Source organism: Elgaria multicarinata, chromosome 1 (assembly GCF_023053635.1).
Source record: "Elgaria multicarinata webbii isolate HBS135686 ecotype San Diego chromosome 1, rElgMul1.1.pri, whole genome shotgun sequence".
Taxonomy (NCBI): Eukaryota; Metazoa; Chordata; class Lepidosauria; order Squamata; family Anguidae; genus Elgaria; species Elgaria multicarinata.
Genome location: NC_086171.1, coordinates 175525305 through 175548958, shown reverse-complemented (window position 1 = coordinate 175548958; position 23654 = coordinate 175525305). Strand labels below are relative to the sequence as shown.

The window sequence follows — 23654 nt, the reverse complement described above, 5'->3', positions numbered from 1 at the left end:
TCTACAGATGACCCTGGTGATCCACGAGGCCCCGCCTACCTAGGCGTTTCCATGACAGCGGCTGTTCCTTCCTCTCCGGCGGAGGCCAATGGCTTGCTGGGCCTTCGGGTCTCCTGAACGTGGGGGAGGGGGGGCTTTGGTTCGCCGCTAGCTAGAGCAGGCGCTTTGCATGCATGAGGTCCCCCGTTCAAGCTTTGGCGTTTCCAGGTAGGGCTAGCGAAGACGCCCCTATCTGAAACGCTGGGGAGCTGCTGCCAGCCATGGAGGGAAATGGCTACTAGCCACCATGGCTGCGGAGTATCTCCAAGACTAGCTGAATCATGGCCCTGAATAGCAGTTGCTGGGGAGCTACAAGGGGAAGGGGCTATTTCTCCTTCATGTCCTGCTTGTGGTTGACCACTGTGCGAACCCAAATGGTGGAACAGATGGGAATGTGTTCTGATCCACTGGGGCTCTTTTTATTTTCCTAAGCGTTGGATCAATGATCTGGCTTAATATAAGGTTGTCTTGCATATTCCTATGACCTCCTCTCCAGTGCATTAGGACTTCCACCCCTATGTTTTACTGCACTTCTAGCCCCATAGAGCACCTTCTGACCCTTCGTCATTACTATAGGACATACTAGAACAGCCAGTTGTTCTGGTTCTTGCTGAAATATGGGTGGTGTTCAAGGGAACAACTAGGCCCAGATGTTACATACAGGCCTTTTATCCTGGCCAGTGGCCCTAGACAATGTAAGAATGACAAAAGTTCAAATATGTATTAAACATTGTTAGTCTTCATCCCTAACTGAAATGAAGCCTAAGTATATGATCTCTCCCCTGGTGTCCCCACTTGATCTTCTTCCCCTCTTTCCATTGCATCCCCTGTTTTGATTTTTTAAAACTGTAAATTCCTTGGGGCAGGGATTTGTCAACTTGTTGATCTTCTTCCCCTCTTTCCATTGCATCCCCTGTTTTGATTTTTTTAAATTGTAAATTCCTTGGGGCAGGGATTTGTCAACTTGTTCCTCTCAAGTGCTATGCACATGATGCCACTATAATAAACACTGAACACAGTAGATGATAGAAAAGGAGAGTGAAGGGGGGAAGATGGAATGCTATCTGAAGTAAATTATCCTTTTGGTCTTTAACCCTCTGTGTGACTACTCCAGTAGATTCTTCAGCAGTCACTACTTCCTGGGTGTTTGGAACCTTTGCAAGATGCCATACCTTAGCTCAGAGGATACGCTGAAAGAGCTGAAGAGAGCGCTGTCCAACCCTCATGTGCAAGCTGACCGTCTTCGCTACAGGAATGTAATCCAGCGAGTGATCAGGTCAGTGGCTTCCTCAATCAGTGATATAAGAACTAATTATCTTGTATTGCTGTTTTAGTAACATGCATTGCATGAGGGAGCATTAACAATGAGGAAATTTTAAAAGTCTTTTGTCTAACACATCTTGAGTGTTATATCAATTTCATCTCTCTGTGTATGGTTCTTTCGATATTCTAGTGAAGTCAAGGCCATGTAGTTTGTTGAGATTCATGTTGTTCAGCGCTTTGCTCATTTATGTTCCGTGCATCTGCTACACAGTGATAAACCTGCCAGAGAGCTTGGCTTCTAGAGAAAACAGATTGTCGGCTGTCACAGTTGTAGATGTTTCTAAATAAAATAAAATAGAGAAGTAGTGTCTGTGACTGCTTGGAACTTAAACAGAAGTCTTTGGCCTGAGGGTTATGATTTTGTGTGCTGCAACACAGCTTCCTCTCTCTGTCTTCTCGTGATTTCTAGTTCCCTCTTTTCATTCCCTTAATGTCATGGAAAGGTTGCATTGCCCAAGCAGATTCTCAAATCCTGTGTCAAGAATAGCTTGTTACCCTTTTCCTAATGTGAAATAGAATTGGTTATAGTATGTTGGCTGTGACCATTTTCAGGGTATGTTATGCTTTTCAGGTAGGATAATATGTAGCCATCAGTACTGTGTTTAAATACATTTATCTCTTGCTTGCAGGCATATGACCCAAGGTGTAGATGTGTCCAGTGTCTTTATGGAGATGGTTAAAGCCAGCGCTACGGTGGACATTGTTCAGAAGAAGCTAGTGTACTTGTACATGTGCACATATGCGCCACTGAAGCCAGATCTAGCTCTTTTAGCTATCAACACTCTGTGCAAAGACTGTTCAGACCCCAATCCCATGGTTAGGGGGTTGGCCCTGCGCAGTATGTGCAGTCTCAGGTAAGGAAATTATTGGATTTGGAAGTAGAGTTGTGCTGCTTGCTCTGAGGAAAGATCTTATTCACCCTGTTCAGATGACATGCTAAGCCATGGTGGCTAAGCATTTTGAGCTAAACATTATGGCTTAGTGTCTCATGTGAACCATGACTTAGTGTGTTGTGTGAACCATTCCTAACCATAGTGGCTACATAACCATGGTTTAAACACACTCGCTAACCATTTGCTGCAAAAGGTTTAGTGTCTTACTATGGCTTAGTGTGTTGTCTGAACAGGCCCGTTGTGTTATTCATTCAAATGTAGATTTTATTGGTTAATGCCTCATGGGCTGAATCCCTGGCATGACATTTCATAGGCTTGGGCATAAGTGTTGCCAGTGGTGCATGAGTATAAGTTGTGTCTTCATACTAGTTCTGGGACCTGCATCCAATGCAGGAGCAGTGGAAAGAAGGTGCACCCCTGCCCTTGTCTTTGTGTAGTCATGCAGGGGATGTTTTACTGTTTGCTACCCTGTTTGCCAGGGACTGGATGCTCCTTGGATTACAACAGTACAAGCTGTTGTTGGGCTGTTGTAGCTAAATAAAACCTCTGAAACTGTGCTGTCAGTAATCTAGTACCACCTTATTAAAAAAAAACAAGGGGCATCATGGTTATAAATGCTTATAACACTTTAAAGAATGTATGGGAAAGACAAGGAATTAAGATGAGAGAAGTAGTTTGGGGTTACTTCCCACCCACACCCACACCCAAATTGGTTGAGGTGATATGTGCATAGGATGGAAAGCACTTTTTTAGCTGCTTGTTGGAAGCTTGTTTCAAAACAACAGCAGCAGCACAGAGGCCTGGTTTATTCCTGCACTGAACAGCAGATAGTAGGGTAACTTGGAAGGGATAAAGAGGGATTTAGGATGACTCAGGACATAATAGCCTATAATGTTCCTAGGATGCCTGGTGTGCAGGAGTATGTCCAACAGCCAATTCTGAATGGCCTGCGAGACAAAGCCTCCTATGTAAGGAGAGTAGCTGTTCTTGGATGTGCAAAGATGCAGAAACTCCAGGGAGACTGTGAAGTGGGTAAATAAGCATATTGTTCTTTCCCCCATCTGTTCAACACCCCACCCACCCACCCCAACAACTGGAATAAATATGGGGGCATATCATTTTGATGCTATTTGGATATTATCTAACTTCCATGTTTTTTACAGATGGTGCACTAGTTAATGAGCTATATAGTTTGCTTCGTGACCAGGATCCTATTGTAGTGGTGAATTGTTTGAGAGCGCTAGAGGAGATCCTAGCCCATGAGGGAGGAGTTGTCATCAACAAGCCCATTGCCCACCATCTCCTTAACAGGTATGTTTTCCTGTAATCTGTGGTATCTTTTGGGTTTGGTTTGTGCATTTGTAGGAACAAGCTGCTCAGCAAATTGATTGTTGACATGACACTACACTGTCCAAGATTTTCCCCTTTTTATCGGTGGGAGCTGGTAATTTGCTTTATTAGGCCCTTTTCTCTCACAAGGACCCGTAGATTTTGTAATGTAATACAGCTATATTGAATGAAAAAGAAAGTTGGAGTGAAAGCCACTAAAATTCTTGGTTCTATTTGTCTCGTTTAACCTCATACAAACGTGAGGACATGTAGATATGAACTTGCTCTGTTCTGTTTTAGAATTTTTCCCACCAAACATCATTTTAGGTAAATTATATTTCTGTTAAATCTGTTTTTGAATATCTTTTAGATATTGAAATGTGTTCTATGCTTATGGGGAAATGGCAAGGTATAATTTTTAAAAATAATATATAAAGTCTGCCAGATGCTAGCTTATTCAAAAATGCCAACTTTTTCTTCCCATTCTTGCTCAGTCTGTTTCTTGCCAATCCTATAAGACAGAGGCTTCATCCTATGCATGCCTACTCTGAAGTAAGCCTCACTGAATTCAATGGGACTGATGTGTCTGAAAGGCACAATATTGTTCTCATGCATAATATATCTCTTTGGGAAACAAATCTGTTGAATTTAAGGCTTACGGATGCATATCTAAACTGTAAAAAGACACATAATTTGGAAGGACTAGCAACTCTTCTGTGAAGAAAGAGGATTTAAATCACATGAGGTACTGGTTCCTCTCTATTCGGCCCTGGTTAGGCCTCATCTAGAGTATTGCATCCAGTTCTGGGCTCCACAATTCAAGAAGGACGCAGACAAGCTGGAGCGTGTTCAGAGGAGGGCAACCAGGATGATCAGGGGTCTAGAAACAAAGCCCTATGAAGAGAGACTGAAAGAACTGGGCATGTTTAGCCTGGAGAAGAGAAGATTGAGGGGAGACATGATAGCACTCTTCAAATACTTAAAAGGTTGTCACACAGAGGAGGGCCAGGATCTCTTCTCAATCCTCCCAGAGTGCAGGACACGGAATAATGGGCTCAACTTAAAGGAAGCCAGATTCCAGCTGGACATCAGGAAAAACTTCCTGACTGTTAGAGCAGTACGACAATGGAACCAGTTACCTAGGGAGGTTGTGGGCTCTCCCACACTAGAGGCCTTCAAGAGGCAGCTGGACTACCATCTGTCAGGGATGCTTTAGGGTGGATTCCTGCATTGAGCAGGGGGTTGGACTCAATGGCCTTGTAGGCCCCTTCCAACTCTGCTATTCTATGATTCTATGATCCTCCAGGCACTGGTTGATTGGTCTGGTCTCTCAACTTAAACCTTACAAGTCAACTTGCTGATACATCTTTGGGGCTGGGGCTGGTGTGAATCTGTACAACAATTGAACTGTAGATTGGAGAACCTAAGCCAAGGCCATGCTAATAGCAATTTCCATAGCAATAGCATTGATTTTGGTTTTCTCTTTTGGCAGGATGCCTGATCTAGACCAATGGGGCCAAAGTGAGGTACTGATCTTTCTGTTGCGCTACAAGCCCCGCTGTGAAGAAGAGCTCTTTGACATCCTTAATTTACTGGATGGATATCTCAAGAGTAGCAGCACCAGTGTGGTGATGGCTGCCACGAAACTCTTCTTGGTACTGGCCAGAGACTTTCCCCACGTGCAGGCAGATGTGTTGGTGAGAATGAAGGGCCCGCTCCTGGCTGCTTGCACTTCTGAGAGCAGGGAACTCTGTTTCACTGCCTTGTGTCACGTGCGCCAGATCTTAGATAGCCTTCCTGGTCACTTCAGCACCCATTACAAGAAGTTCTTCTGCTCTTACTCAGAACCGCATTACATCAAGTGCCAGAAAATGGAGGTGCTGTGCAAGTTAGTGAATGATGAGAATGTGCAGCAGGTACTAGAGGAGTTGAGGGACTATTGCACTGATGTGTCAACAGAGCTTGCACAAGGAGCAATCTTTGCCATAGGTAAGTGAGCTAGCAGGATTCCCATTGAAACACTTCCTCCATGCAAACAAATGTATGTCAAAGGTGGTGCATGTGGTGTGTGTGTGTGTATATATAGAGAATGTAGTAGATACTTTCTCGACTAGATGACAGAGGACTGATTCTCTATTTGCTAGCTAGTTCTTGGGACTGAAAAAGAGTAAGTGCTAATCTACACCATTGTCAAACACAATAGTGGCATCAATTTGAGCTGTGCAGTTTGCATAGCCAGCTACCCATCTTGATCATAACAGTAGTCCAGAGACACTTCCTATCCTCCTGGTTGAGTGCTCTGGCACCAAACTGGGAGTGTGGGCAGTTCAGGTTTGAGGAAATGACTGAATTTTGACTGAAGAAAGAAGTAGTTTTGTGCTTCAAGCCCTGTGCTTACAACACTAGAGAAATCCATCATGCTTGTATATTGATGGTGCTATATAAATAAATAATAATAATAATAATAATAATAATAATAATAATAATAATAATAATAATAATTGTGTTTGTTAGCTTAAACAAAGATATCCAAAGTCTGTGTCATGTTATGAATTTTGCAGGCAACATTGCAAGGACTTACACAGAGCAGTGTGTGGGGATCCTAACTGAGCTCCTTAAGCTGAAGCAGGAACATATAACTTCAGGTAAACTATCCCAGCCTTTCTGATTTAAGATTCGGTTTATGCTTAATTTAGTAATTGATAAAAGACAACTGCGCCAATTCTGTTGTAATGTAAGTCGTATAATTTCTTATGCCTCTTTAGTGGGATCATTCTTTGCTTCCTTTTCTTTGAGTATCGATATGCTAAAATATGCTGGATAAATTACATTTCAGACCCTGTTAGCATGCTTCTAAACTGTAAAGCAGTTTTTGTTTTATCTGGATTGCCTGCAGTATTTGTTTGCTTGCTTGAAACAAGTATCCCATGTGGATGGAGCATGAATCTACCCAGCTATCTCAGCATCTGTGAAGCCTTCTAGATCATGAATTATTTCCTCAGATAGCAATTTCAGTTATTTTCTCACACTGAGAACTAATTTTCTTTTGAGAACTCAGAAGAACCCATGAGCTGGTGTTTGGGCACAGCGATGAGTTGGATGTGGGCTAACGAGCTGAAGGTTAAATCAGACAAGAAAAATAATACTCAGTAGAAATCCTGACCCGGGACTGAAAGGCAAGGCTAGCAGTTTGGGGATCCTCTCCCTGGACCCAACGTTATCCCTGAATGGCCACAAGTGCTATGCCAGCTTTGGCTGGTGTACCAACTGTGCCCCTTTTTGGAGAAAGCAGGTCTGGCTACAGTTATATATGCCTTAATTGCATTAGATTCCTGCAATATAGTCCAGGTGGGCCTTTCATAAACTACCAGTGGTGGAGAATGCTGCAGCCAGAATAATTTCTGTTGTCTACTTTTCTGACTATATTACACTGGTCCTGTTTAAGTTTCACTGGCTTCCAGTTTATTTCCAGGCACAGTTCAAGGTGCTGGTTATTACCTATAAAGCTCTAAATGACTTCAGCACAGGATATTTGAAGGACTTCCTCTTCCACGTGAGCCTGCCTATCAATTGTAGTCATATTTGGAGGTCCTGCTCTTCATTCTCCCCCTAGGAGAGGTATGGTTGGTGGTGATGCAGGACACCTTTTCAGTGGCAACACACTACAGTCCTGTAACTCCCTCCAAAAAGAGGTTAGACTGATCCCTTCTGAGTTGCCTTTTGGGCAAGCAGATAAGACATTTTTATTCTACCAGGCTTTTAGTGCATTTTTATCCTGTTAGCTATGGTTTGTCTTTTAACTAATTTACTTTGGCTTTTACTGCTCTCTGTTTTTAAGTGCATTGAGATTTTATGGTTGGGGATCCTCGTTAGAGCCAAAAGGTGGTATAATATTTTTTTTATCAATACATTTCCATTGTAGCTGTGGTGCAGGTTTTCCGGGACCTGGTGTGGTTGTGTCCACAGTGTACAGAGAGTGTGTCCCAGGCTTTGTCTGGCTGTGAAGAGACCATCCAAGACAGTGAGGTAAGGAGGAGTGGTTTTTGTGTGTGTGACAGGGATGAAAGTGTTGGGATTGTTTAGTTGAGGCTATATTAAACTCTTGTATCAGACACCAGAGTTAAGAAATGCAACTTGAAATCTAGAATTCTGTATGAAAGCCCCTTAGATTCTGCTGTTAGAAAACCCCAAATCTGATACCAATACATTTTGTAACTGTATCAGTCTGTCCTCCACTCTGTAGTGGAGTTCTAGACAAGCGATTAGGGTTGTCTAGAACTCCACTACAAGGCTGAAAGGGAAAGAATTGCACCATCTTTCTTTATGTTAACTGTGTATATGTGGTGTTTTTGAAAAATCTAAAGCACTTCAGTTGTACGGTCTTCTGGAAATGAAACCCAAGGGTGCATTTCCGTCCCCAGACTATACCAGCGGCAACCCCTCTGCTGGTATAGTCCTAACATAATTATACCTGTTTTTAATTATGCATTGCCCTTGTGAAAACAAAGTGTAACTTGTTATTGTACAGTCTTCCAATCAAATGAGAAAGCAGGGAAGAAAAAGAATCTATAGCACTGTTTTGTGCTTTGGTGTAGAGATGTAACTTACAAAACTTAGGGTGCAAAACTATGTGCATCGTCAGCAGACTCCAAACTTGGAGGCTGCTGAGTATCCAATGCAGGGCGGAGAGGACAGTGGAGATGATCTTTGCCCCTGGGCTCTAGCTGCCCTGTATTTCTGCTCCATAAGCGATTTCGCACGGTTAGCGACAGTGCCTTGGAGGAGGGAAGAACGCTGAGGTGGCCATAGGAAATGGCGTATCGCAGCCACCCCAGCCTCCTCCCTTCCCTGCCTCCAGGAACACACCCTGGTTCTCTCCATGCCTGCTAGAAAAGGGAGGGAGAGGGGGCAAGGAGCCTGGTTTCCTGGCTGCAAGTTCAGAGCCAGGAAACCAAACAAACCTATCCCCCCCCCCCCCCGGGATGCTGTCTAGGGGCCATAAGATTGCTCTCCCCATTGCTGTTGGCACAACTTGGTGAACTAGAAGCAGACATGACTCGTGCTTAGATGATTTAATATTATTAGGTAGACTTGAATTGCACGAAGTAACCACATGACTATAACATTGGATGCAGCTTTGAGACTGGTGGTGCAGTACATGGGATTTGAATTATGAAGTGGGGCCTGTGGTGAGGCAGTTTCGGAGCCCATTTCTCTTGGTGCTCTATTCTGCACTGATTTGCTCAACCCACATTCTCAGCATGGCAGTTCAGTCACGTGAACTTCCTTGCCATAATACAAAAATGCGAAATGGGGTAATGTGGCCCTGAATATGAGGTATGCGGACTTAATTTTTCAGGGCAAGCAAGCACTAATCTGGCTGCTTGGTGTCCACGGGGAGAGAGTGCCCAGTGCCCCCTATATCTTGGAAGATTTTGTAGAGAATGTGAAATCAGAGGCATTCTCAGTTGTGAAGGTGGAACTGCTGACAGCTTTGGTGCGGCTCTTCATAGCACGTCCAGCTGAGTGTCAAGACATGCTGGGTCGATTACTCTACTACTGCATAGGTAAGTATGTCCCTTCTAAGATGGTTGATGTGTTATGGAATACTGAAGGGTCTCTCCCGAAGGGTAATAGCTACAGATGGGCTGGGAATTGCATGGCATAGACTCACTGTTTTAAAAATCCATAGACTTCAAAGCCATACTGGTGCATTTTGAATCATTTCATTAGAAGTATTTCTTTCCTTCCTGCCCTTGCTGCTAAGATCAAATCTCCAAACAGTGGTAAAGGAGCTACATGCCACAAGGTCTGAGGTCCCAGCCCTTTAGCACAGGATCACTAAGGTTTGAGCTGGATAAATACTGTGCTCTTCTGGTGTGAGCAAATGTATCTTTCTTTCATCCAGAGGAGGAGAGAGACATGACGGTTCGGGACCGTGCGCTGTTTTACTACCGTCTGTTGCAAACTGGTATGGAAGAGACCAAAGGGATTCTCTGCAGCCCCGCATCTGATCACTCTCTGCGGCTTTTGGAGGAGCAGACTGAAAGCTCTGTGAATACGTGGGCCTCTGACTTTAACTCCTTGGTGCCCATATATGGCAAACAGCAATGGGCAGCCATGACAGCTAGCCGGGTTACTGAACTTCGTCATGCAGACTCCCCCTCTGAAGACTCCACAATGGTGGGCAAAGGTAATGGGCTCACTTGGCTGTTTCGACTCTCCCCCTGGTCTTTATGTGCTCACGTTTTTCTTAATGAAAACCAGAGCCTTCAATGAAAGAATCCTTTAGGCATAGGATTCAGCTACATGCTCTTCATTCATGCTGCTCGGTATGTTTCCTAATGTGCATGCTAGCTCTGATGTTCATGCCAAGCATACAGTATTATGTATAGTTTCTGTTTCTTCTTTTTCAGAGCCAGTGATCTCAGAAAAACAAGAGAAGGTTCCTTGTGTGAATGCCAGCTCAAGTGGACTCATTCTAATGCCCAGCTTCCATCTGACTGCAGAGCAGTTTGAGAGGACATGGCTAAACCTGGGTGTGGGTTGCCAGCAAGCTGTTCCCTGGCAACAAACTGTGCTGCCGGACACCATACAGGCAGCACTGCAAGTTGTCCATATCCAGACTATTGCAATGAGCAAGGCTGGTTCCCAGCTGTGGAAAGCCTACCTTGGAGCCCAGGATGACACTGGCTGCCTTTTCCTGACTGAGCTGCTGCTTGAGACGGGGAATGCAGAGATGCAAATGTTGGTGAAGCAAAGTGAAAACAAGCCTGAGGCACTGCAGGCCTTCATCTCCGTTGTGAACACTGTATTGGAGTCTGTGGCAGGGTTGATGTCCTGATTATATCTGCCCTCTGATATTTGTCCAGGGGTGGTTTTTTGTCTTTTTTGTCTTTGACAGCTTACTTTACTACAAATTAAGCTGCAGCTCTTATGAATTGTAATAAAAGGCCTTGCACACCCCTTGACATGATAGAGAGTAATTTATGATGCCTGTGAGAACATTGTATTGGCTAGAAAGGTATGTATGAGAAAAATGACCGATCGTTAGATAGGGAAATAAGATGGGCTTATTTTTGTCCTGACCCGGGGAGCTGTAGACTGGCCAGAGAATTTCAGCTATTGGGTGGTATAGAAATGTAATAACAAACAGAATCACATCAGTAGGTCAGATGGAGCTGAAGTCCTGCGTGCTGGGGATTGGGGGTGGTCTAGGATGCCTGGAACGGGTCACTAACTGCATGGCCTCTGCAAGTATATTAAATCTACTGATACTTTAATGGAAGATAGGTAGTAATGGAAGTGAGAATATTTGCACTTTGAATGATTTTTCTTCGATACTGTTCAGAAAGACTGCTGGGGCATTAGCGTGGAGCCTTTTGCCATGAGAAATGTACACTACACCTTCTGCTCTCTTTAAATAAAGACATTTTCTTAAGGCCTCTCGTTTGGATTACTGCAATGCGTTATACGTGGGGCTGCCTTTGAAAACGGTCCGGAAGCTTCAGCTGGTACAAAACAGGGCAGCCCGTTTACTAACAGGGACTGGCTGGCGAGATCACATTACGCCAGTCCTTTTACAACTTCATTGGCTGCCAGTCCAGGTCCGGGCCCGATTCAAAGTGCTGGTATTGACATTTAAAGCCCTAAACGGTTTGGGGCCAGGTTATTTGAAGGAACGCCTCCTGCCATATGTACCTACCCGGACCTTAAGATCATCTACAGGGGCCCTTCTCCGTGAGCCCCTGCCAAAGGAAGTGAGGCAGGTGGCTACTAGGAGGAGGGCCTTCTCCGCTGTGGCACCCCGGTTGTGGAATGAGCTCCCCAGAGAGGTCTGCCTGGCACCTACACTGTACTCCTTTCGTCGCCAGCTGAAGACCTTTTTATTCACTCAGTATTTTAACACTTAATTTTAACTTAAATTTAAATTATACTGTTTTAACTCTGTATTTTAACCTTATATCAATTTTGCTGCGTGGTTTTATCCTGGTTGTGCTTTTTATACTGTATTTTGTATTTGTGTTTTTAACCTGTTCGTTGTTTTATGATGGTTTTAATTTTTGTGAACCGCCCAGAGAGCTTCGGCTATTGGGCGGTATAAAAATGTAATAAATAAATAAATAAAGGCCGCAAGGGATTTCTTAAGGAAACAACTCTGAGAATCATGCTATTTTGAGTTTAAGGAAGAAACAAATACAGCGATAATGGAAGAGAAAATGAAACTTGGTTTAGAAGGAAGTGCCTTTTACCAGAAATAACTCTGGTAAACAGAGTAGTTTTAAACAATAGAAGAACTCTGTTTAAATAGACAAGATTTTTTAAAAACAAACAGCAGTGCTAACATGGATAAACTTGGCATTGGAATTACAAAGGTGGAAGTAAAGGTAATCCACAGTGGTTCATAGCTCCATCCATAACTCCATCTCTATGGGATATAGCTCTTAGGGGTGGTCCTAACAGGTCTGTCAGTGATACTCATATGTTTCTGGTGAAGAGTTATCATTTTGCTGAATTATTTGGGTTATTTGTGAGGCTTGATTAATTACAACAAGAATAATAAAGTGCTCTAATACAGAATATGCTGCTGGCATTATAATATATAATAGTCATATCAGAGGTGTACCTGCATTAGAGTGGTGTTTGCTTGAGAGAGAAAATTCTGCTCTTTTACTTGAATTTCCCCCCCCCCTCCAAAAGCAATTTTGGAGCAGGCATGGGCAATATGGGTCTTTCAGATGTTTTGGCCTAGAATTGCCATCATTCCTCAGTATTAGCTATGCTTGCTAGGGCTAATGGGAGTTGTAGGCCAAAACATCTGGAGGACCACAAGTTGCCCACCCTTGCTTTAGAGCAGTGGTTCTCAACTTTTTTTTGCTCCATTCCCCCCTTTCACCATTGTTCAGAATATAATTCCCCCCTTCCCAAGATAGTCTTAACTCAAAAGGTGCATTCCAAATAATATGCATATAATATTGAAAATCTTATTTTTTTCTATATTTGTACATATACATTTATTTGGATTATTTTTATTGTAGAGTTTTACAAATTTAATAAAATAGAAAATGTTGATAGATTTTAATTTAAAACTTGAATAAAATTAGTTTTTTTTAATATTCAGAACTAATTACTTAACAGACTAACCTTTACTGAAGTTACTGAAGCATACTTCAATGAACATTTTTAATAACGTGTAGGAAGACATAGTCTACAGGACATCATACTTTGCTGAAAAGTGGTCCCAATTCCCCCCTGGAACCCTAAAATCCCCCCCCGGGGGGGGATTCTCCCTTTCTTGAGAACCCATTCTTTAGAGCATGTAACTCTTAAAGAGTTTTTCCAAGAGCAAGCAACTTTTAGAGACTCATCTAGATGGCGCCTCTAAACTTAGGGAGAGGCCATTCAATGTTCCAGTACTCTGATGCTGAAATAGGAAGGATGCTTCTCCCATGCTGGCTTGTATAACTGACAGCGATGTATGCATGCCTCCTGCCATGAACAGCATCATGACACGGGAAAGATGCATGCATTTTCCCAGGATGCTTTTTGCACATCTACTTGCATGATAAAATTACTTAAGCGAGGAGGAGCTGAGGATCCTTATGACAAAGGTGAAAGAAGAAAGTGCAAAAGCCGGGTTGCAGTTAAACCTCAAAAAAACCAAGATTATGGCAACTAGCTTGATTGATAACTGGCAAATAGAGGGAGAAAACGTGGAGGCAGTGACAGACTTTGTATTTCTGGGCGCAAAGATTACTGCAGACGCTGACTGCAGCCAGGAAATCAGAAGACGTTTAATTCTTGGGAGGAGAGCAATGACAAATCTTGATAAAATAGTTAAGAGCAGAGACACCACACTGACCACAAAGGTCCGCATAGTTAAAGCAATGGTATTCCCCGTAGTAACCTATGGCTGCGAGAGCTGGACCATAAGGAAGGCTGAGCGAAGGAAGATAGATGCTTTTGAACTGTGGTGCTGGAGGAAAATTCTGAGAGTGCCTTGGACTGCACGAAGATCAAACCAGTCCATACTCCAGGAAATAAAGCCAGACTGCTCACTTGAGGGAATGGTATTAAAGGCAAAACTGAAGTACTTTGGCCACATAATGAGAAGACAGGATACCCTGGAGAAGAGGCTGATGCTAGGGAAAGTGGAAGGCAAAAGGAAGAGGGGCCGACCAAGGGCAAGATGGATGGATGATATTCTGGAGGTGACAGACTTGACCTTGGGGGAGCTAGGGGTGGCGACAGCTGACAGAAAGCTTTGGCGTGGGCTGGTCCATGAAGTCACGAAGAGTCGGAAACAACTGAACGAATAAACAACAACAAGTAGTATGGAAGGTCGTATTCTGGTATTAGGTTAGCGAGGTGAATTAAGCTTTATGGATTAAGCCACTATTCAGTGTGTGCCCTGGTGGTACCTTTACGGTTCAACTGAATAATAAGTGTCTCTCCCATGCTTATATTCTTTGGTTCCTGGTGGCAACTGTTCATATTTGTTGTGTCACTGTTCTAGAAATTTCTGCCTGAGAAACACATAGCCATTCACACCCTGCTGCTGGTTTTACTTCTCTTCCCCACACTCCCATAATTCATGCCATGGTTGGCTTATTATACACACCCTTAACTATCATCTTCTGTTAGAGCAAAGTCTACTTGTGCCGTACCTTCCTGTGTTTGGCAGCGCTTGGAGTTCTTTTTTTCCTTTTCCTTGGCTCGCATCGTGGCTTCAGATGCAATGCGAGCCGAGCTGACTTCCTCTTGCCTTCCTTCCACTCCATGCATTTTTGCCTGCGCCGCATCCTAGGATCAGCTAGCCTGTCGGTGGGCTCTCTTTCAGAGGAATGTTGGCTTCCCACTGCCTCTGTACAATTTGCCCTTGAGATAAGCTCTGGGGAGAGATCAGAACCAGCTGGAGAAGAATGCATGAGAGCTCTCTCCCCACTGGTACAGGCTGGCCTGTGTCTGGTGCCAACTCCTCTACTTCAGAGTCTGATTCTGATTGATTACCCGAAACACCTTCTTCCAAAACAGAAGGAGCAGGGCTAGACATGACACACTCTTTTGCAGAGAACATACTATTTTTTAAAAATGTTGCAGTTAATGTGCTATTCCAGCAAAAATCTGCCACTCTCACATCTTCCACATTGTATTCTCTAAATTTTCATTTCTATCAAAGTTTCTATTCTGGGTTTTTGTTTTTTGGTTTTTTTAATGAAATGGTAACTATTGAGCAAGGATGAACATTAAAAATATCTAAGCCAAAATGCACAATGTTACAGTGTAAGGGTAATAGGGGAATTGGAAAAGGGGGATTCTGTTGAAACCATGGTCTTAAGGTTTTCTAAATTTATTTTGCCCATGAGAGCTTTGGAAGGGAGAACCTCCATAGGAATTTGGCAAACCTGGTATTGCACAGCTACCTTAATTCCTGAGCTAGCCTCCTTCCCATGGCTCTTGGTGTTAAGGGACCAACATATTCCCATCAGCCAGACTGATGTGTCAAACATCTTTCAAGTGCTGGAGGAACTTTTTTAAAGGCTTTCTATCCTTCTCCCTCCTCCCTCTTCACACCCATGAGGTACTCACACAAATTAATACTAGAGCCAGGCATACCTAGAGAATTCTGAACTGGTGTAAGGAGAAATGTGTAAATCGGAATAAAATATTGGCACAGAACTGGTGCACTATGCTAGGTACTTATCTAAGATATAAGCTGAGAGTAAATTCAAGAAGTAAAGAAATGGAAGAAAAAAATGTTCAGTCTGAATAAGAGGTATACACATTTGCACAATGGTGTAGAAACTGAAATAAAATGCTCCAGTTATGTTTTGTTTAATGATATTTTTATCCTGTCTTTTCAATTTATATGCAAAATTTTAAAACATGATTGATATATGAACAAAGTTTAACATGAACTGTATAAAAGATGTGTTCACAGAGGAGTCTCCTTGTTCGATTCCGAGGAACAAATGATTCATGACAAAGCATTAAAATCTTCCAATCTAGAATCCAGTAGTAGTACTTCCATTACATACTTTTTTCTTTTCTTTTTTAAAGAGAACAGTAGGGAATGATAACTTCAGGAAATGCTGAACAGCAAAAGCTTTAAAAGAACCATTGATCTCCACCCCATCCCACCCAGACATGGTGGATCTTGAAAGACTGATGCCTTGGGCTGCAATCCTATACACACATGGGAGAAAGAGCCATTGAACTTAGAGGGCTTCACTTCTGAATAGGAATGCAGGGGTTGCACTGCTAGTTACGTAGAACAATGTACTAATTTTGTACCCACGCCAGATATTACCACCAGGTTAACACTGATATTTAATAAGAAATGTAAGCACATTTTTGGCATACCCAACTAGCATATGGTCCATTCTCTTCCAAATTAACCCTTTATCCCTCCATGTTTGGTTGCAAAAGATATTAGTTGAAAGCAACCCCAGTGATATATTTAGGCATATAGTATATCTAAGAAAGACTTCATTTCCTAGAAATGGTTGCAAAATACTGTAATATTGTTGCAAAACAGATAAGAGTGGTGCAATTCTGATGATAACAGATTGTAAAATAGATACATAGCCAGTTGCCTGATGGGCTGTAACCTATATCCTGTGTAAAATTGCAGTTGCAATGCAGAATGAGAGCAATATATCATTTGATTGTAGCTGCTTTTATAAGCAACTCTACTAAAAACTCAGCTGGCGTTCCTGAAGGGAAGAGCAGGAAGCACAAACGGATCAAAAACTGCCAAGACGTGTCTTTTATTACGTAACACTGACACTACGTAAATGCTGATATTGTGGGTGTAGCTACAAACCAAATAAGAATAAATTTCCCTTTGTAAGATAAGTAGCCTGTACTGGTGTGAGTCAAGGTATAGATCCCATCATAAATTCTGGTCTGGAGGGAGAGAAGTTGGTAAAGACTTTCTTTGTGGAACCTCTCTTGCCCACAGGAAGAATAACCCTTGTGTTTGGAGGAGACACCGCTAACATGAATACAATGACCTTCGAGAAACAAACTGAGCAAGTTGTGAAAGCGTTACTTTATGGCTTTTCTTTTCAGCGCTCGCAAATAGTTTGCCAAAGCCCAATAGTTTGCCAAGGCCCAAGTGCCAAGCCTGACGAGTGTGATGCAGGTAGGATTGCTTGTCCGAAAAGTAAGGAAGTCTGTAGAAAAATGCATAGTCCATACTTTCTCTCTTTGAGGGTTGTAAAGTCAGCAACTGCTTGCTTGAACTTGAATGTAAATAAAAAGGTTTGGCATAATTGTTCAGAGCTCCTTTGTTAGAGCTCAAGGAATTAGTAGGAACTTTCTTTAAGACATAGGGCATAGACACAAGAGTTGCCACTAATTTAGAGCAATTAGCCATCTGCCCTGTAATCAATTTATCAAGTATATTTAAATTTAAAAATGTGTATTTACAAACCATCTCAAAGATGTCTTTTTAAAATACTGGAACATTTGTGATAACATAAATTTCCTCTGTCAGAAGGAAAGGCCATCTTGAATATATTCTTTCTTGTTTCTTGTCAGTAACATCAGAACCAAAAATAATTCTACCAAAAAAAAAATAGTTCTGACCTAACCCTACTGCTCATTACTTAAAACTTCAATTGATTTAGGACACAATCGTATGCATGTTCAGACAGAAAAAAGTCCTACAACTCCCAGCATTGCTGGGGAATGCTGGGAGTTGTAGGCCTTTTTTTTCTGTCTAAACGTATATACAATTGCACCCTTAACATTCTACTATAGAATGCAACCATGATAGTTTATGCTGCTTTGCTGCAGCAACTATCATTACTCATGAGGGTTTGTATGGATCACCGTGGTGTTAAATGAGATTAGGGATGTATGAGACATTCATTACCCAGTTTGCACCTTCTGGACCAAACACAGATTCGGACATAATCTGTGGTTGAAGTACATACATTTCTGAGCGTTCAATGTGATTCCTGGACCCCAAAAGTGTGTTCAACAGCAAGTGTATATTTGAAAAATGTATATGAAAAGAGGTGTACTTTTGAAAATTGCACACAAATGTGCTTTAGTGTATACATTTCAAAGATGTGCACAATAGATGTGTACCGTTGGAAAAATACACGCAAAAATACACAGATTTTCATGTAAAAACACACACACAAAGCTCACACTCTGACACGGACTTGAGTTGGAATGAGCTTTGAGATAGAAGTTGGAAAACTTCAGTGAGATCAAGTTTTGTTGATTCACACATCCCTAATTGAAGTTTGTTTGTAGTATCTCTGTCAACCTCTTCAGCTCAGAATGATTCTAAGAGCAACTTACAATAAGGGTTAAATTCCTTATTTACTGTATTTGGTTAGTTATTTAATATCCTGCCTTTCTGCCAAAAGTGGTGCTCCTTAATAAGAATAATAAAAAATAAAATAGCAACACATTAAAACATAGCAAACTGCAGAGATGCATGCCATGACCCTCCTTGGTGTCGTCTGGCACTAGTATAGCAAAGAGTGTATATACACTTGCACAGTCTACCTACTGGATGAGAAGAAAGACCCAATTGCCTTGGGGTTTAGTTCACAGTATGGCTAAGGATGGACCAGAAAAAGCCACTATTACACAATCAAAAACTAATTTGTCCATAGGGAGAAGCTGTCATGGAAAGGTACTCATAAGTGGTTAGTGTTCCTCCGGACTTCATAGAAATGTATTTTATTTACTGTTATTTTATTACTTTTATACCACAATAAAAACATATTAAATATACAATATAACTATGTCAAAATAAGTAATATATACTAAATCATAACCAATGGCCATCAGCTAAAAAATCAGAATGACAGGCGGATAAAAACCACCAAGGCAGATTTTAAAAAGTCTTCAACGTGCTCCTGAATTGCATCACGATTGTTGCATGTTTTATTTCTGGGGGAGGAAGGGTATTCCAGAGAGTAAGTACCACCACAGAAAAGCCCCTGTTCTTGGTAGAAGGGCCTCCGGCGATCACTGCAGTGTCCTGACATTTTTAGGAAAAGGTGTTGTGAGAGGAGAGTCAGGGCCTGTTTGAAGAGTTAGGGCTTTTTTCTTTCTTTTCAATCTGCCACAGTATTATTTATTTATTTATTTATACCACCCAATAGTTGAAGTTCTCTGGGATCAAACCAAGGTGTGATGAATAAAAATAGTTTGCTGGATGACTGCACTTCAAACTGGAATTTCCGAACTAGACATTGAAGGGTTTTTTTAAATCAATGATTTAGAAAGGCTGTAGGGATGGATGTCAGTGTAATCTTCCGACTACCTCACCTAGCACTCGCTCTGTGCACTTTCCCCCTCTGTCCTTTTGAAGTATTTTCAACAGTATTCTCTTTGGGCTAGGAGCTTTGCGTTGCTTAGTGCCATCTGGGTTATGCCAGACATAAATAATACCGCCAGATTTGATAGTAAATGGTTTTTGCATAAAGGTGAAAGTCTCTATTTGTTTTCTTTTAAGTTGTAGGTAGCGCTGCAAGCACGTTTGACCCAGAGGCTATTGCCAAGAAACTGCGAAGCATCGGAGACCAGTATAATGAGGACTTGGAGGTGGCAGTACAGATGGTCATTGAAGAGAGCAGCAAGGAAAAGGTGATGCACCCTCCTGAGCTCTCTAGCCAAAACGTTTCCATCTCTGCCACAGTGGGCTTTCCTATGCTTAGGAAAACAATTGCCCAAGCCTATTTCCACATAACAAAGATGAAACAAAGACAAATAGGATAATCTGGCCAATGGCTAGACAACCAAATTGTAGGAAAGGAGGAGACATAGCGGCCTGTTGATCCCAAACATGCCAATAGAAAGAGAGGAAGACTCTAGTGTTGAAGAGTAGAAAAGTTTTTAATCTCTTTACACAAATGTCTGTACTGTTCAAAATTATTTTTTGTCAAAAACTGTTTGAAAAAGGAGGTCGACGTTTCGGATCTGGCGATCCTTCCTCAGGAGCTGATTAGACAGAATAACATGAAAAAACAAAGAAATAAAATGGAGCCGTTAAAAGCCTTCTTCACGTTCTTGTCGCCTGTTATCTTTGCAGCAAGCTTGTGTGTGGGCTCCTTTTTCAAACAGATTTTACAAAAATAATTTTAAACAGTACAGACATTCGTGTAAAGAGATTAAAAACTTCAATACTAGAGTCTACCTATCTATTGGTTCTACATAGTTTTTCCCTCATCATTTTGACGATAGATTCCAAACATGCATCAAGATTGTTGTGAATGAGTGTGTGTGTTGGGAGGGGAGGAATGGTAGGGACAGGTGTGAAGTGAGAGGCTCGGATGTGTCCAAGAAGAAGGAGCTGCATTGCATCTCCTGCAGAAAACATCCCTCTCCAGGATGCACCTGACGGTCTAGAGCCATTTTCACAAACTGCAGCCTGCTGTGCAAAGCATGTATGTTGAAACCGAGTGGAGAAATGCTGGAGACTGTAAGCCTCTATACACTAGTTGCTGGGGAACATGGGCGGGAAGGTGCTGTTGCACTTGTGTCCTTCTTGTGGGTCCCTGGTCAACAGCTGGTTGGCCACTGTGTGAACAGAGTGTTGGACTAGTTGGACCCTTGGTCTGATCCAGCAGGGCTCTTTTCAAGTTCTTATCTGGGCTCTTATCTGTTAAGAGCCCAGATAAGGCTCTTATCTGTTCCTCATGGTGAGAAAAGAAAGAAGGAAGTGGAGAAAAAAAAGAAAGGGAAGGGGGTGAGGAAGAGGCGGTTCAGGGCCAAACACTACATAGGACTGAACATTACACATTTTAGTTCTTGTTTACTTTGTTACAATATTTAGATTTGCATTTCAGTGACCCCTCGTCCTCAAGACAAGTCTTGAGTGGGTGTTGTTTGCTTAGTAAGCATAGTTTTGTTTGTTTTTAAAAATGCAGGGCTTAGAAGTGGTCTGCCAGAATGTTTAAAAACAAAAGGTGGCAGTCTCAAGAGTCTTGGACTTTGCCTGGGATGGTTAATTTTTTCAGCTTACTTCAGTTGTATTTTTCCCTCACAGAGCAAGCAACAGCTCCAGGAAGAGGATGTTGGGGGTGTCATTCAGATTGGGAAAAGGTGCAGGGTGAAATGGTTAACTCCATTTCTTCCAGCATCAGAGCCCTGACCTGAACCACCTACTCACACTTCCCTTCGGTCCTGCCCACCACTGGAATGGGACCAGCCAAAGTCTCCTCCAAAATGGAGCTAGGCCTTTAGGCCCTGATGTAAACCTGAGCTCAGATTATGACCTGAGCTCAGATCTAAGCTGTGGCTGATTCAAAGCTACTGCAGCCAGTCTTAGAGATGAAAGCTCACTTGGGGCCTACACCCTTGACTTCCTAGTACCAACTGGGTACACTTTTATTTTCCTAGTAGTTTTAATTTTTAATCTTAAAACCAACAATAGTAGTATCTGCTGGAAACAGACAATAGTTTAAGAGATTTTTGTTTTCAATGGCATATTCATAATTATACTGTCTCTCATTTGCCTCTGGACAAACAGGCTTTTCAGATGGAACAAGGCAACAAACTACAAGCGGCACTCCTTCTTTTAAACTGCCTTCAACCCTCTGAAAAAAACCTGTTGACTTGGTTCACACATAATGCTAACCCATGATTTACTTAACTCATGGTTTGTTACCCAACCTGGGGTATGGTAGACATTAAATTAAACCACAGTTTGTTTTCTCAATCCCTGGGTAATTTGTTTCCTTCGTCTGTTCCCTTCCTGTATTCCAAATGCCTTTTGCAGCGCAGTAGTACTGATGTGTAGACTGGCAGGGTTGGGTTTTTTTTAACTTCTCTTGCCTACCCCTGCTGTAGCCTGGTAACAAGAAAGGTTCTTGTGACACTTTTTAGACTTTATTCATGGTTTCATAGACAGATCTCCTGCTGTCCTCTGGGGATCTGCTCTAGTCAGATGCATGTGTCTCATTTGATCTAGGGTTCATCTCTAAATCAGTCCAAGTCAAAACTTGTGGTCGATGCATACCCCTAGATTTTACTAGAGCCCTGCAAAAAAACACCAACCAGAGATGGATGCAAAATAGCTCAAACGGGTGGATATATGCTAAGCATTCAAGAACAGAGAGCCTCTGAGAGCATGCTCAGTCCAGGAATTTGTGATCAACCAATTAGTTCAGCTTGGACTAATGTGAGCCTTAGCATTTCAAGGACCATGGCTGTGAAAAGCAACTTTGGTGCACAATATATGGCAACATGGACTACTGCCCCTGTTGAAAATAAGGACCTCTCTATTGAAACTTTTTGGTGCACCACAGCTGTTTTCCCATTGCATTGGCCCTTTCTCTTATATAGTAGACTATGATTTTAAAAACCTCCACTCTTATGTTTACAGCTGAAGAAATTCAGAGAAATGGCAGAATCTCTCAGCAAGTCCTGGAGGAGACAGAATCCTGAGCTGGAGTATGAAACAGCTTTCCTGGCTGTTGCTGTGAAGTTGTCTCTGTCCCTCCTACATAGTGCTCCTGCTACATTCCAGGAAGAGCCCGATTTACTCACACAGGCAATCAATGGAAACCCTGAAGTGAGAGGATATATTGAAAGGCAAGGTGGCTGGGTGAGTTAAGTTAGCATTCACCTTATGGCTTAGCATTTGAGTAGTGTTCAAAGGTCAGTGCTGCCCTTCACTAGCACATCCAATGAAGTGCAAAAACTCCCAACACTTCCCCATTATCTAGACCCTGCAATGACTTGTTAAAATTTTTTTGGAGATTTATCCCCTTGCCTTGTCAAGTCAACTTATAACAGACTGTAATAATACAAAATACACACATGCAACCCCTCACCTCACCCGACAAAACCCTTTGTCCCCTGGCAGGTGGACAGAACCAAGGTGCACTTGGAGGACAACTGGCAGCTTGCAGCGAAATGTGCTTTCTGGTCAGGAGAGGCAAAGCAACCACACTGCCATTTCTCCTTCTTTGTTCAATGGATAGAGTCCAGGCTAGGGATGTAGGAGAATTTCACTTTGTGCTTGCAAAACATGCAGGCATGCTTCATTCAAAGCCCTGAGCATGAGCACATGTCCACCGAAAGTATTTGCAAATTGAACACGTGCTCATGTATGTGGCATCCCCAATTCCCACTTGGATTTGCACAAATTTGTTAATTTGTGCAAATTTCTTCAGTAGACTGAACCGGCCCTGCTTTAGTCTATGGAGGAAATTTGCGCAAATTTGGGGAGATTTGCCCAAATCTCCTGTTCAGTCACTGCTCGATTTGCACAAATCTCCTGTTTGTGCAAAGTGAGGAGCAATCATAAATGAGAATAGGAATCAGGCATGAGATGATTGCGAGGCAATTTTCAGAGAAATCTAGTGCTATCGAACATCGTTCGCCCATTCCTAGCCCAGGCTGGTCTTCCTCTTGCCATCTTCCTGGGTCGTGGGATGCAGCCTCTCAGTGATCCTTGGCTTTCTGACTGGTAGATAGGACCTCCAAAATATTGCCTGCATATTTCACATCAGTGTAATGAGACCTTGATAAGATACCATTTGAGGTAGGTCATTTATTTCCATTTGCTGCTGCTTCCTCGTTTTTCCAATGACTGCCTTTCTTTAATTTAGGAGAACTTTGGAAACAGAAGAAACCAACCCTAATCTCTCACTTTCAGTACAAGAAGACTTGCTGTGTTTTGCTGCTTTAAAGAAAATGGGGCTGAGAGTGTTATTGCACTGAAAATGTACACCAGGGGGAGTGCACAACCTGGAAATAAATAAAAAGAAAACTAAACAAATATCAACTACAGTGAAGGTGTCACATTGCCAGCTGTCAGTGGTGATGTAGGTCAGGGATGGGCAGAAAGTAAATCGGGATCTACTGGTTGATCTCTGGCTAATCTGCAGTAGATCGGTACAGGTTTCTGATTTCCAGTAGAATAACAATAGAAACAAATAAAAACCTTTCTCTCCTAAATTAGGTTACTGAAAAAATACTTTGGGGAAATCCAGGTGTAGATTTTTGTGTGGAAGGACTTGTGAGCTTGGTTCTGGTATTGATCACAAATTCCTGGGCTGAGCATGCTCTCAGAGGCAAACTGTTCTTGAA

The 23654-nt window shown here is 42.3% G+C and overlaps 3 protein-coding genes across 4 annotated transcripts in view; all 3 read left to right on the top strand.

The window, feature by feature from the left end:
• The first annotated feature begins 43 nt into the window (after positions 1–43).
• The window catches only part of PHTF1 (putative homeodomain transcription factor 1), a 156589-nt gene continuing 132978 nt past the window's right edge, over positions 44–23654 (top strand). The window contains exon 1 of the mRNA XM_063143489.1: positions 44–58. The gene's annotated coding sequence lies outside the window, so the exon portion shown is untranslated. The remainder of the gene's footprint in view (positions 59–23654) is intronic.
• Positions 76–11025, top strand: AP4B1 (adaptor related protein complex 4 subunit beta 1). 2 transcript variants are annotated; one of them, XM_063143469.1, is made up of 11 exons: positions 76–207; positions 1157–1315; positions 1992–2216; positions 3157–3287; positions 3419–3566; positions 5077–5573; positions 6146–6229; positions 7507–7610; positions 8944–9151; positions 9493–9777; positions 10001–11025. In XM_063143469.1, exons 1-11 carry the CDS (start codon positions 170–172, stop codon positions 10426–10428), a joined length of 2307 nt encoding a protein of 768 aa, XP_062999539.1. In that variant the 5' UTR covers positions 76–169; the 3' UTR covers positions 10429–11025. The 2 variants fall into 2 exon arrangements, with proteins under 2 accessions (XP_062999539.1, XP_062999531.1); XM_063143461.1 differs by having other exon boundaries at positions 1154–1315.
• On the top strand, positions 16587–23345 carry BCL2L15 (BCL2 like 15). The gene is made up of 4 exons (XM_063147555.1): positions 16587–16731; positions 19072–19202; positions 21943–22164; positions 23174–23345. Exons 1-4 carry the CDS (start codon positions 16587–16589, stop codon positions 23204–23206), a joined length of 531 nt encoding a protein of 176 aa, XP_063003625.1. The 3' UTR covers positions 23207–23345.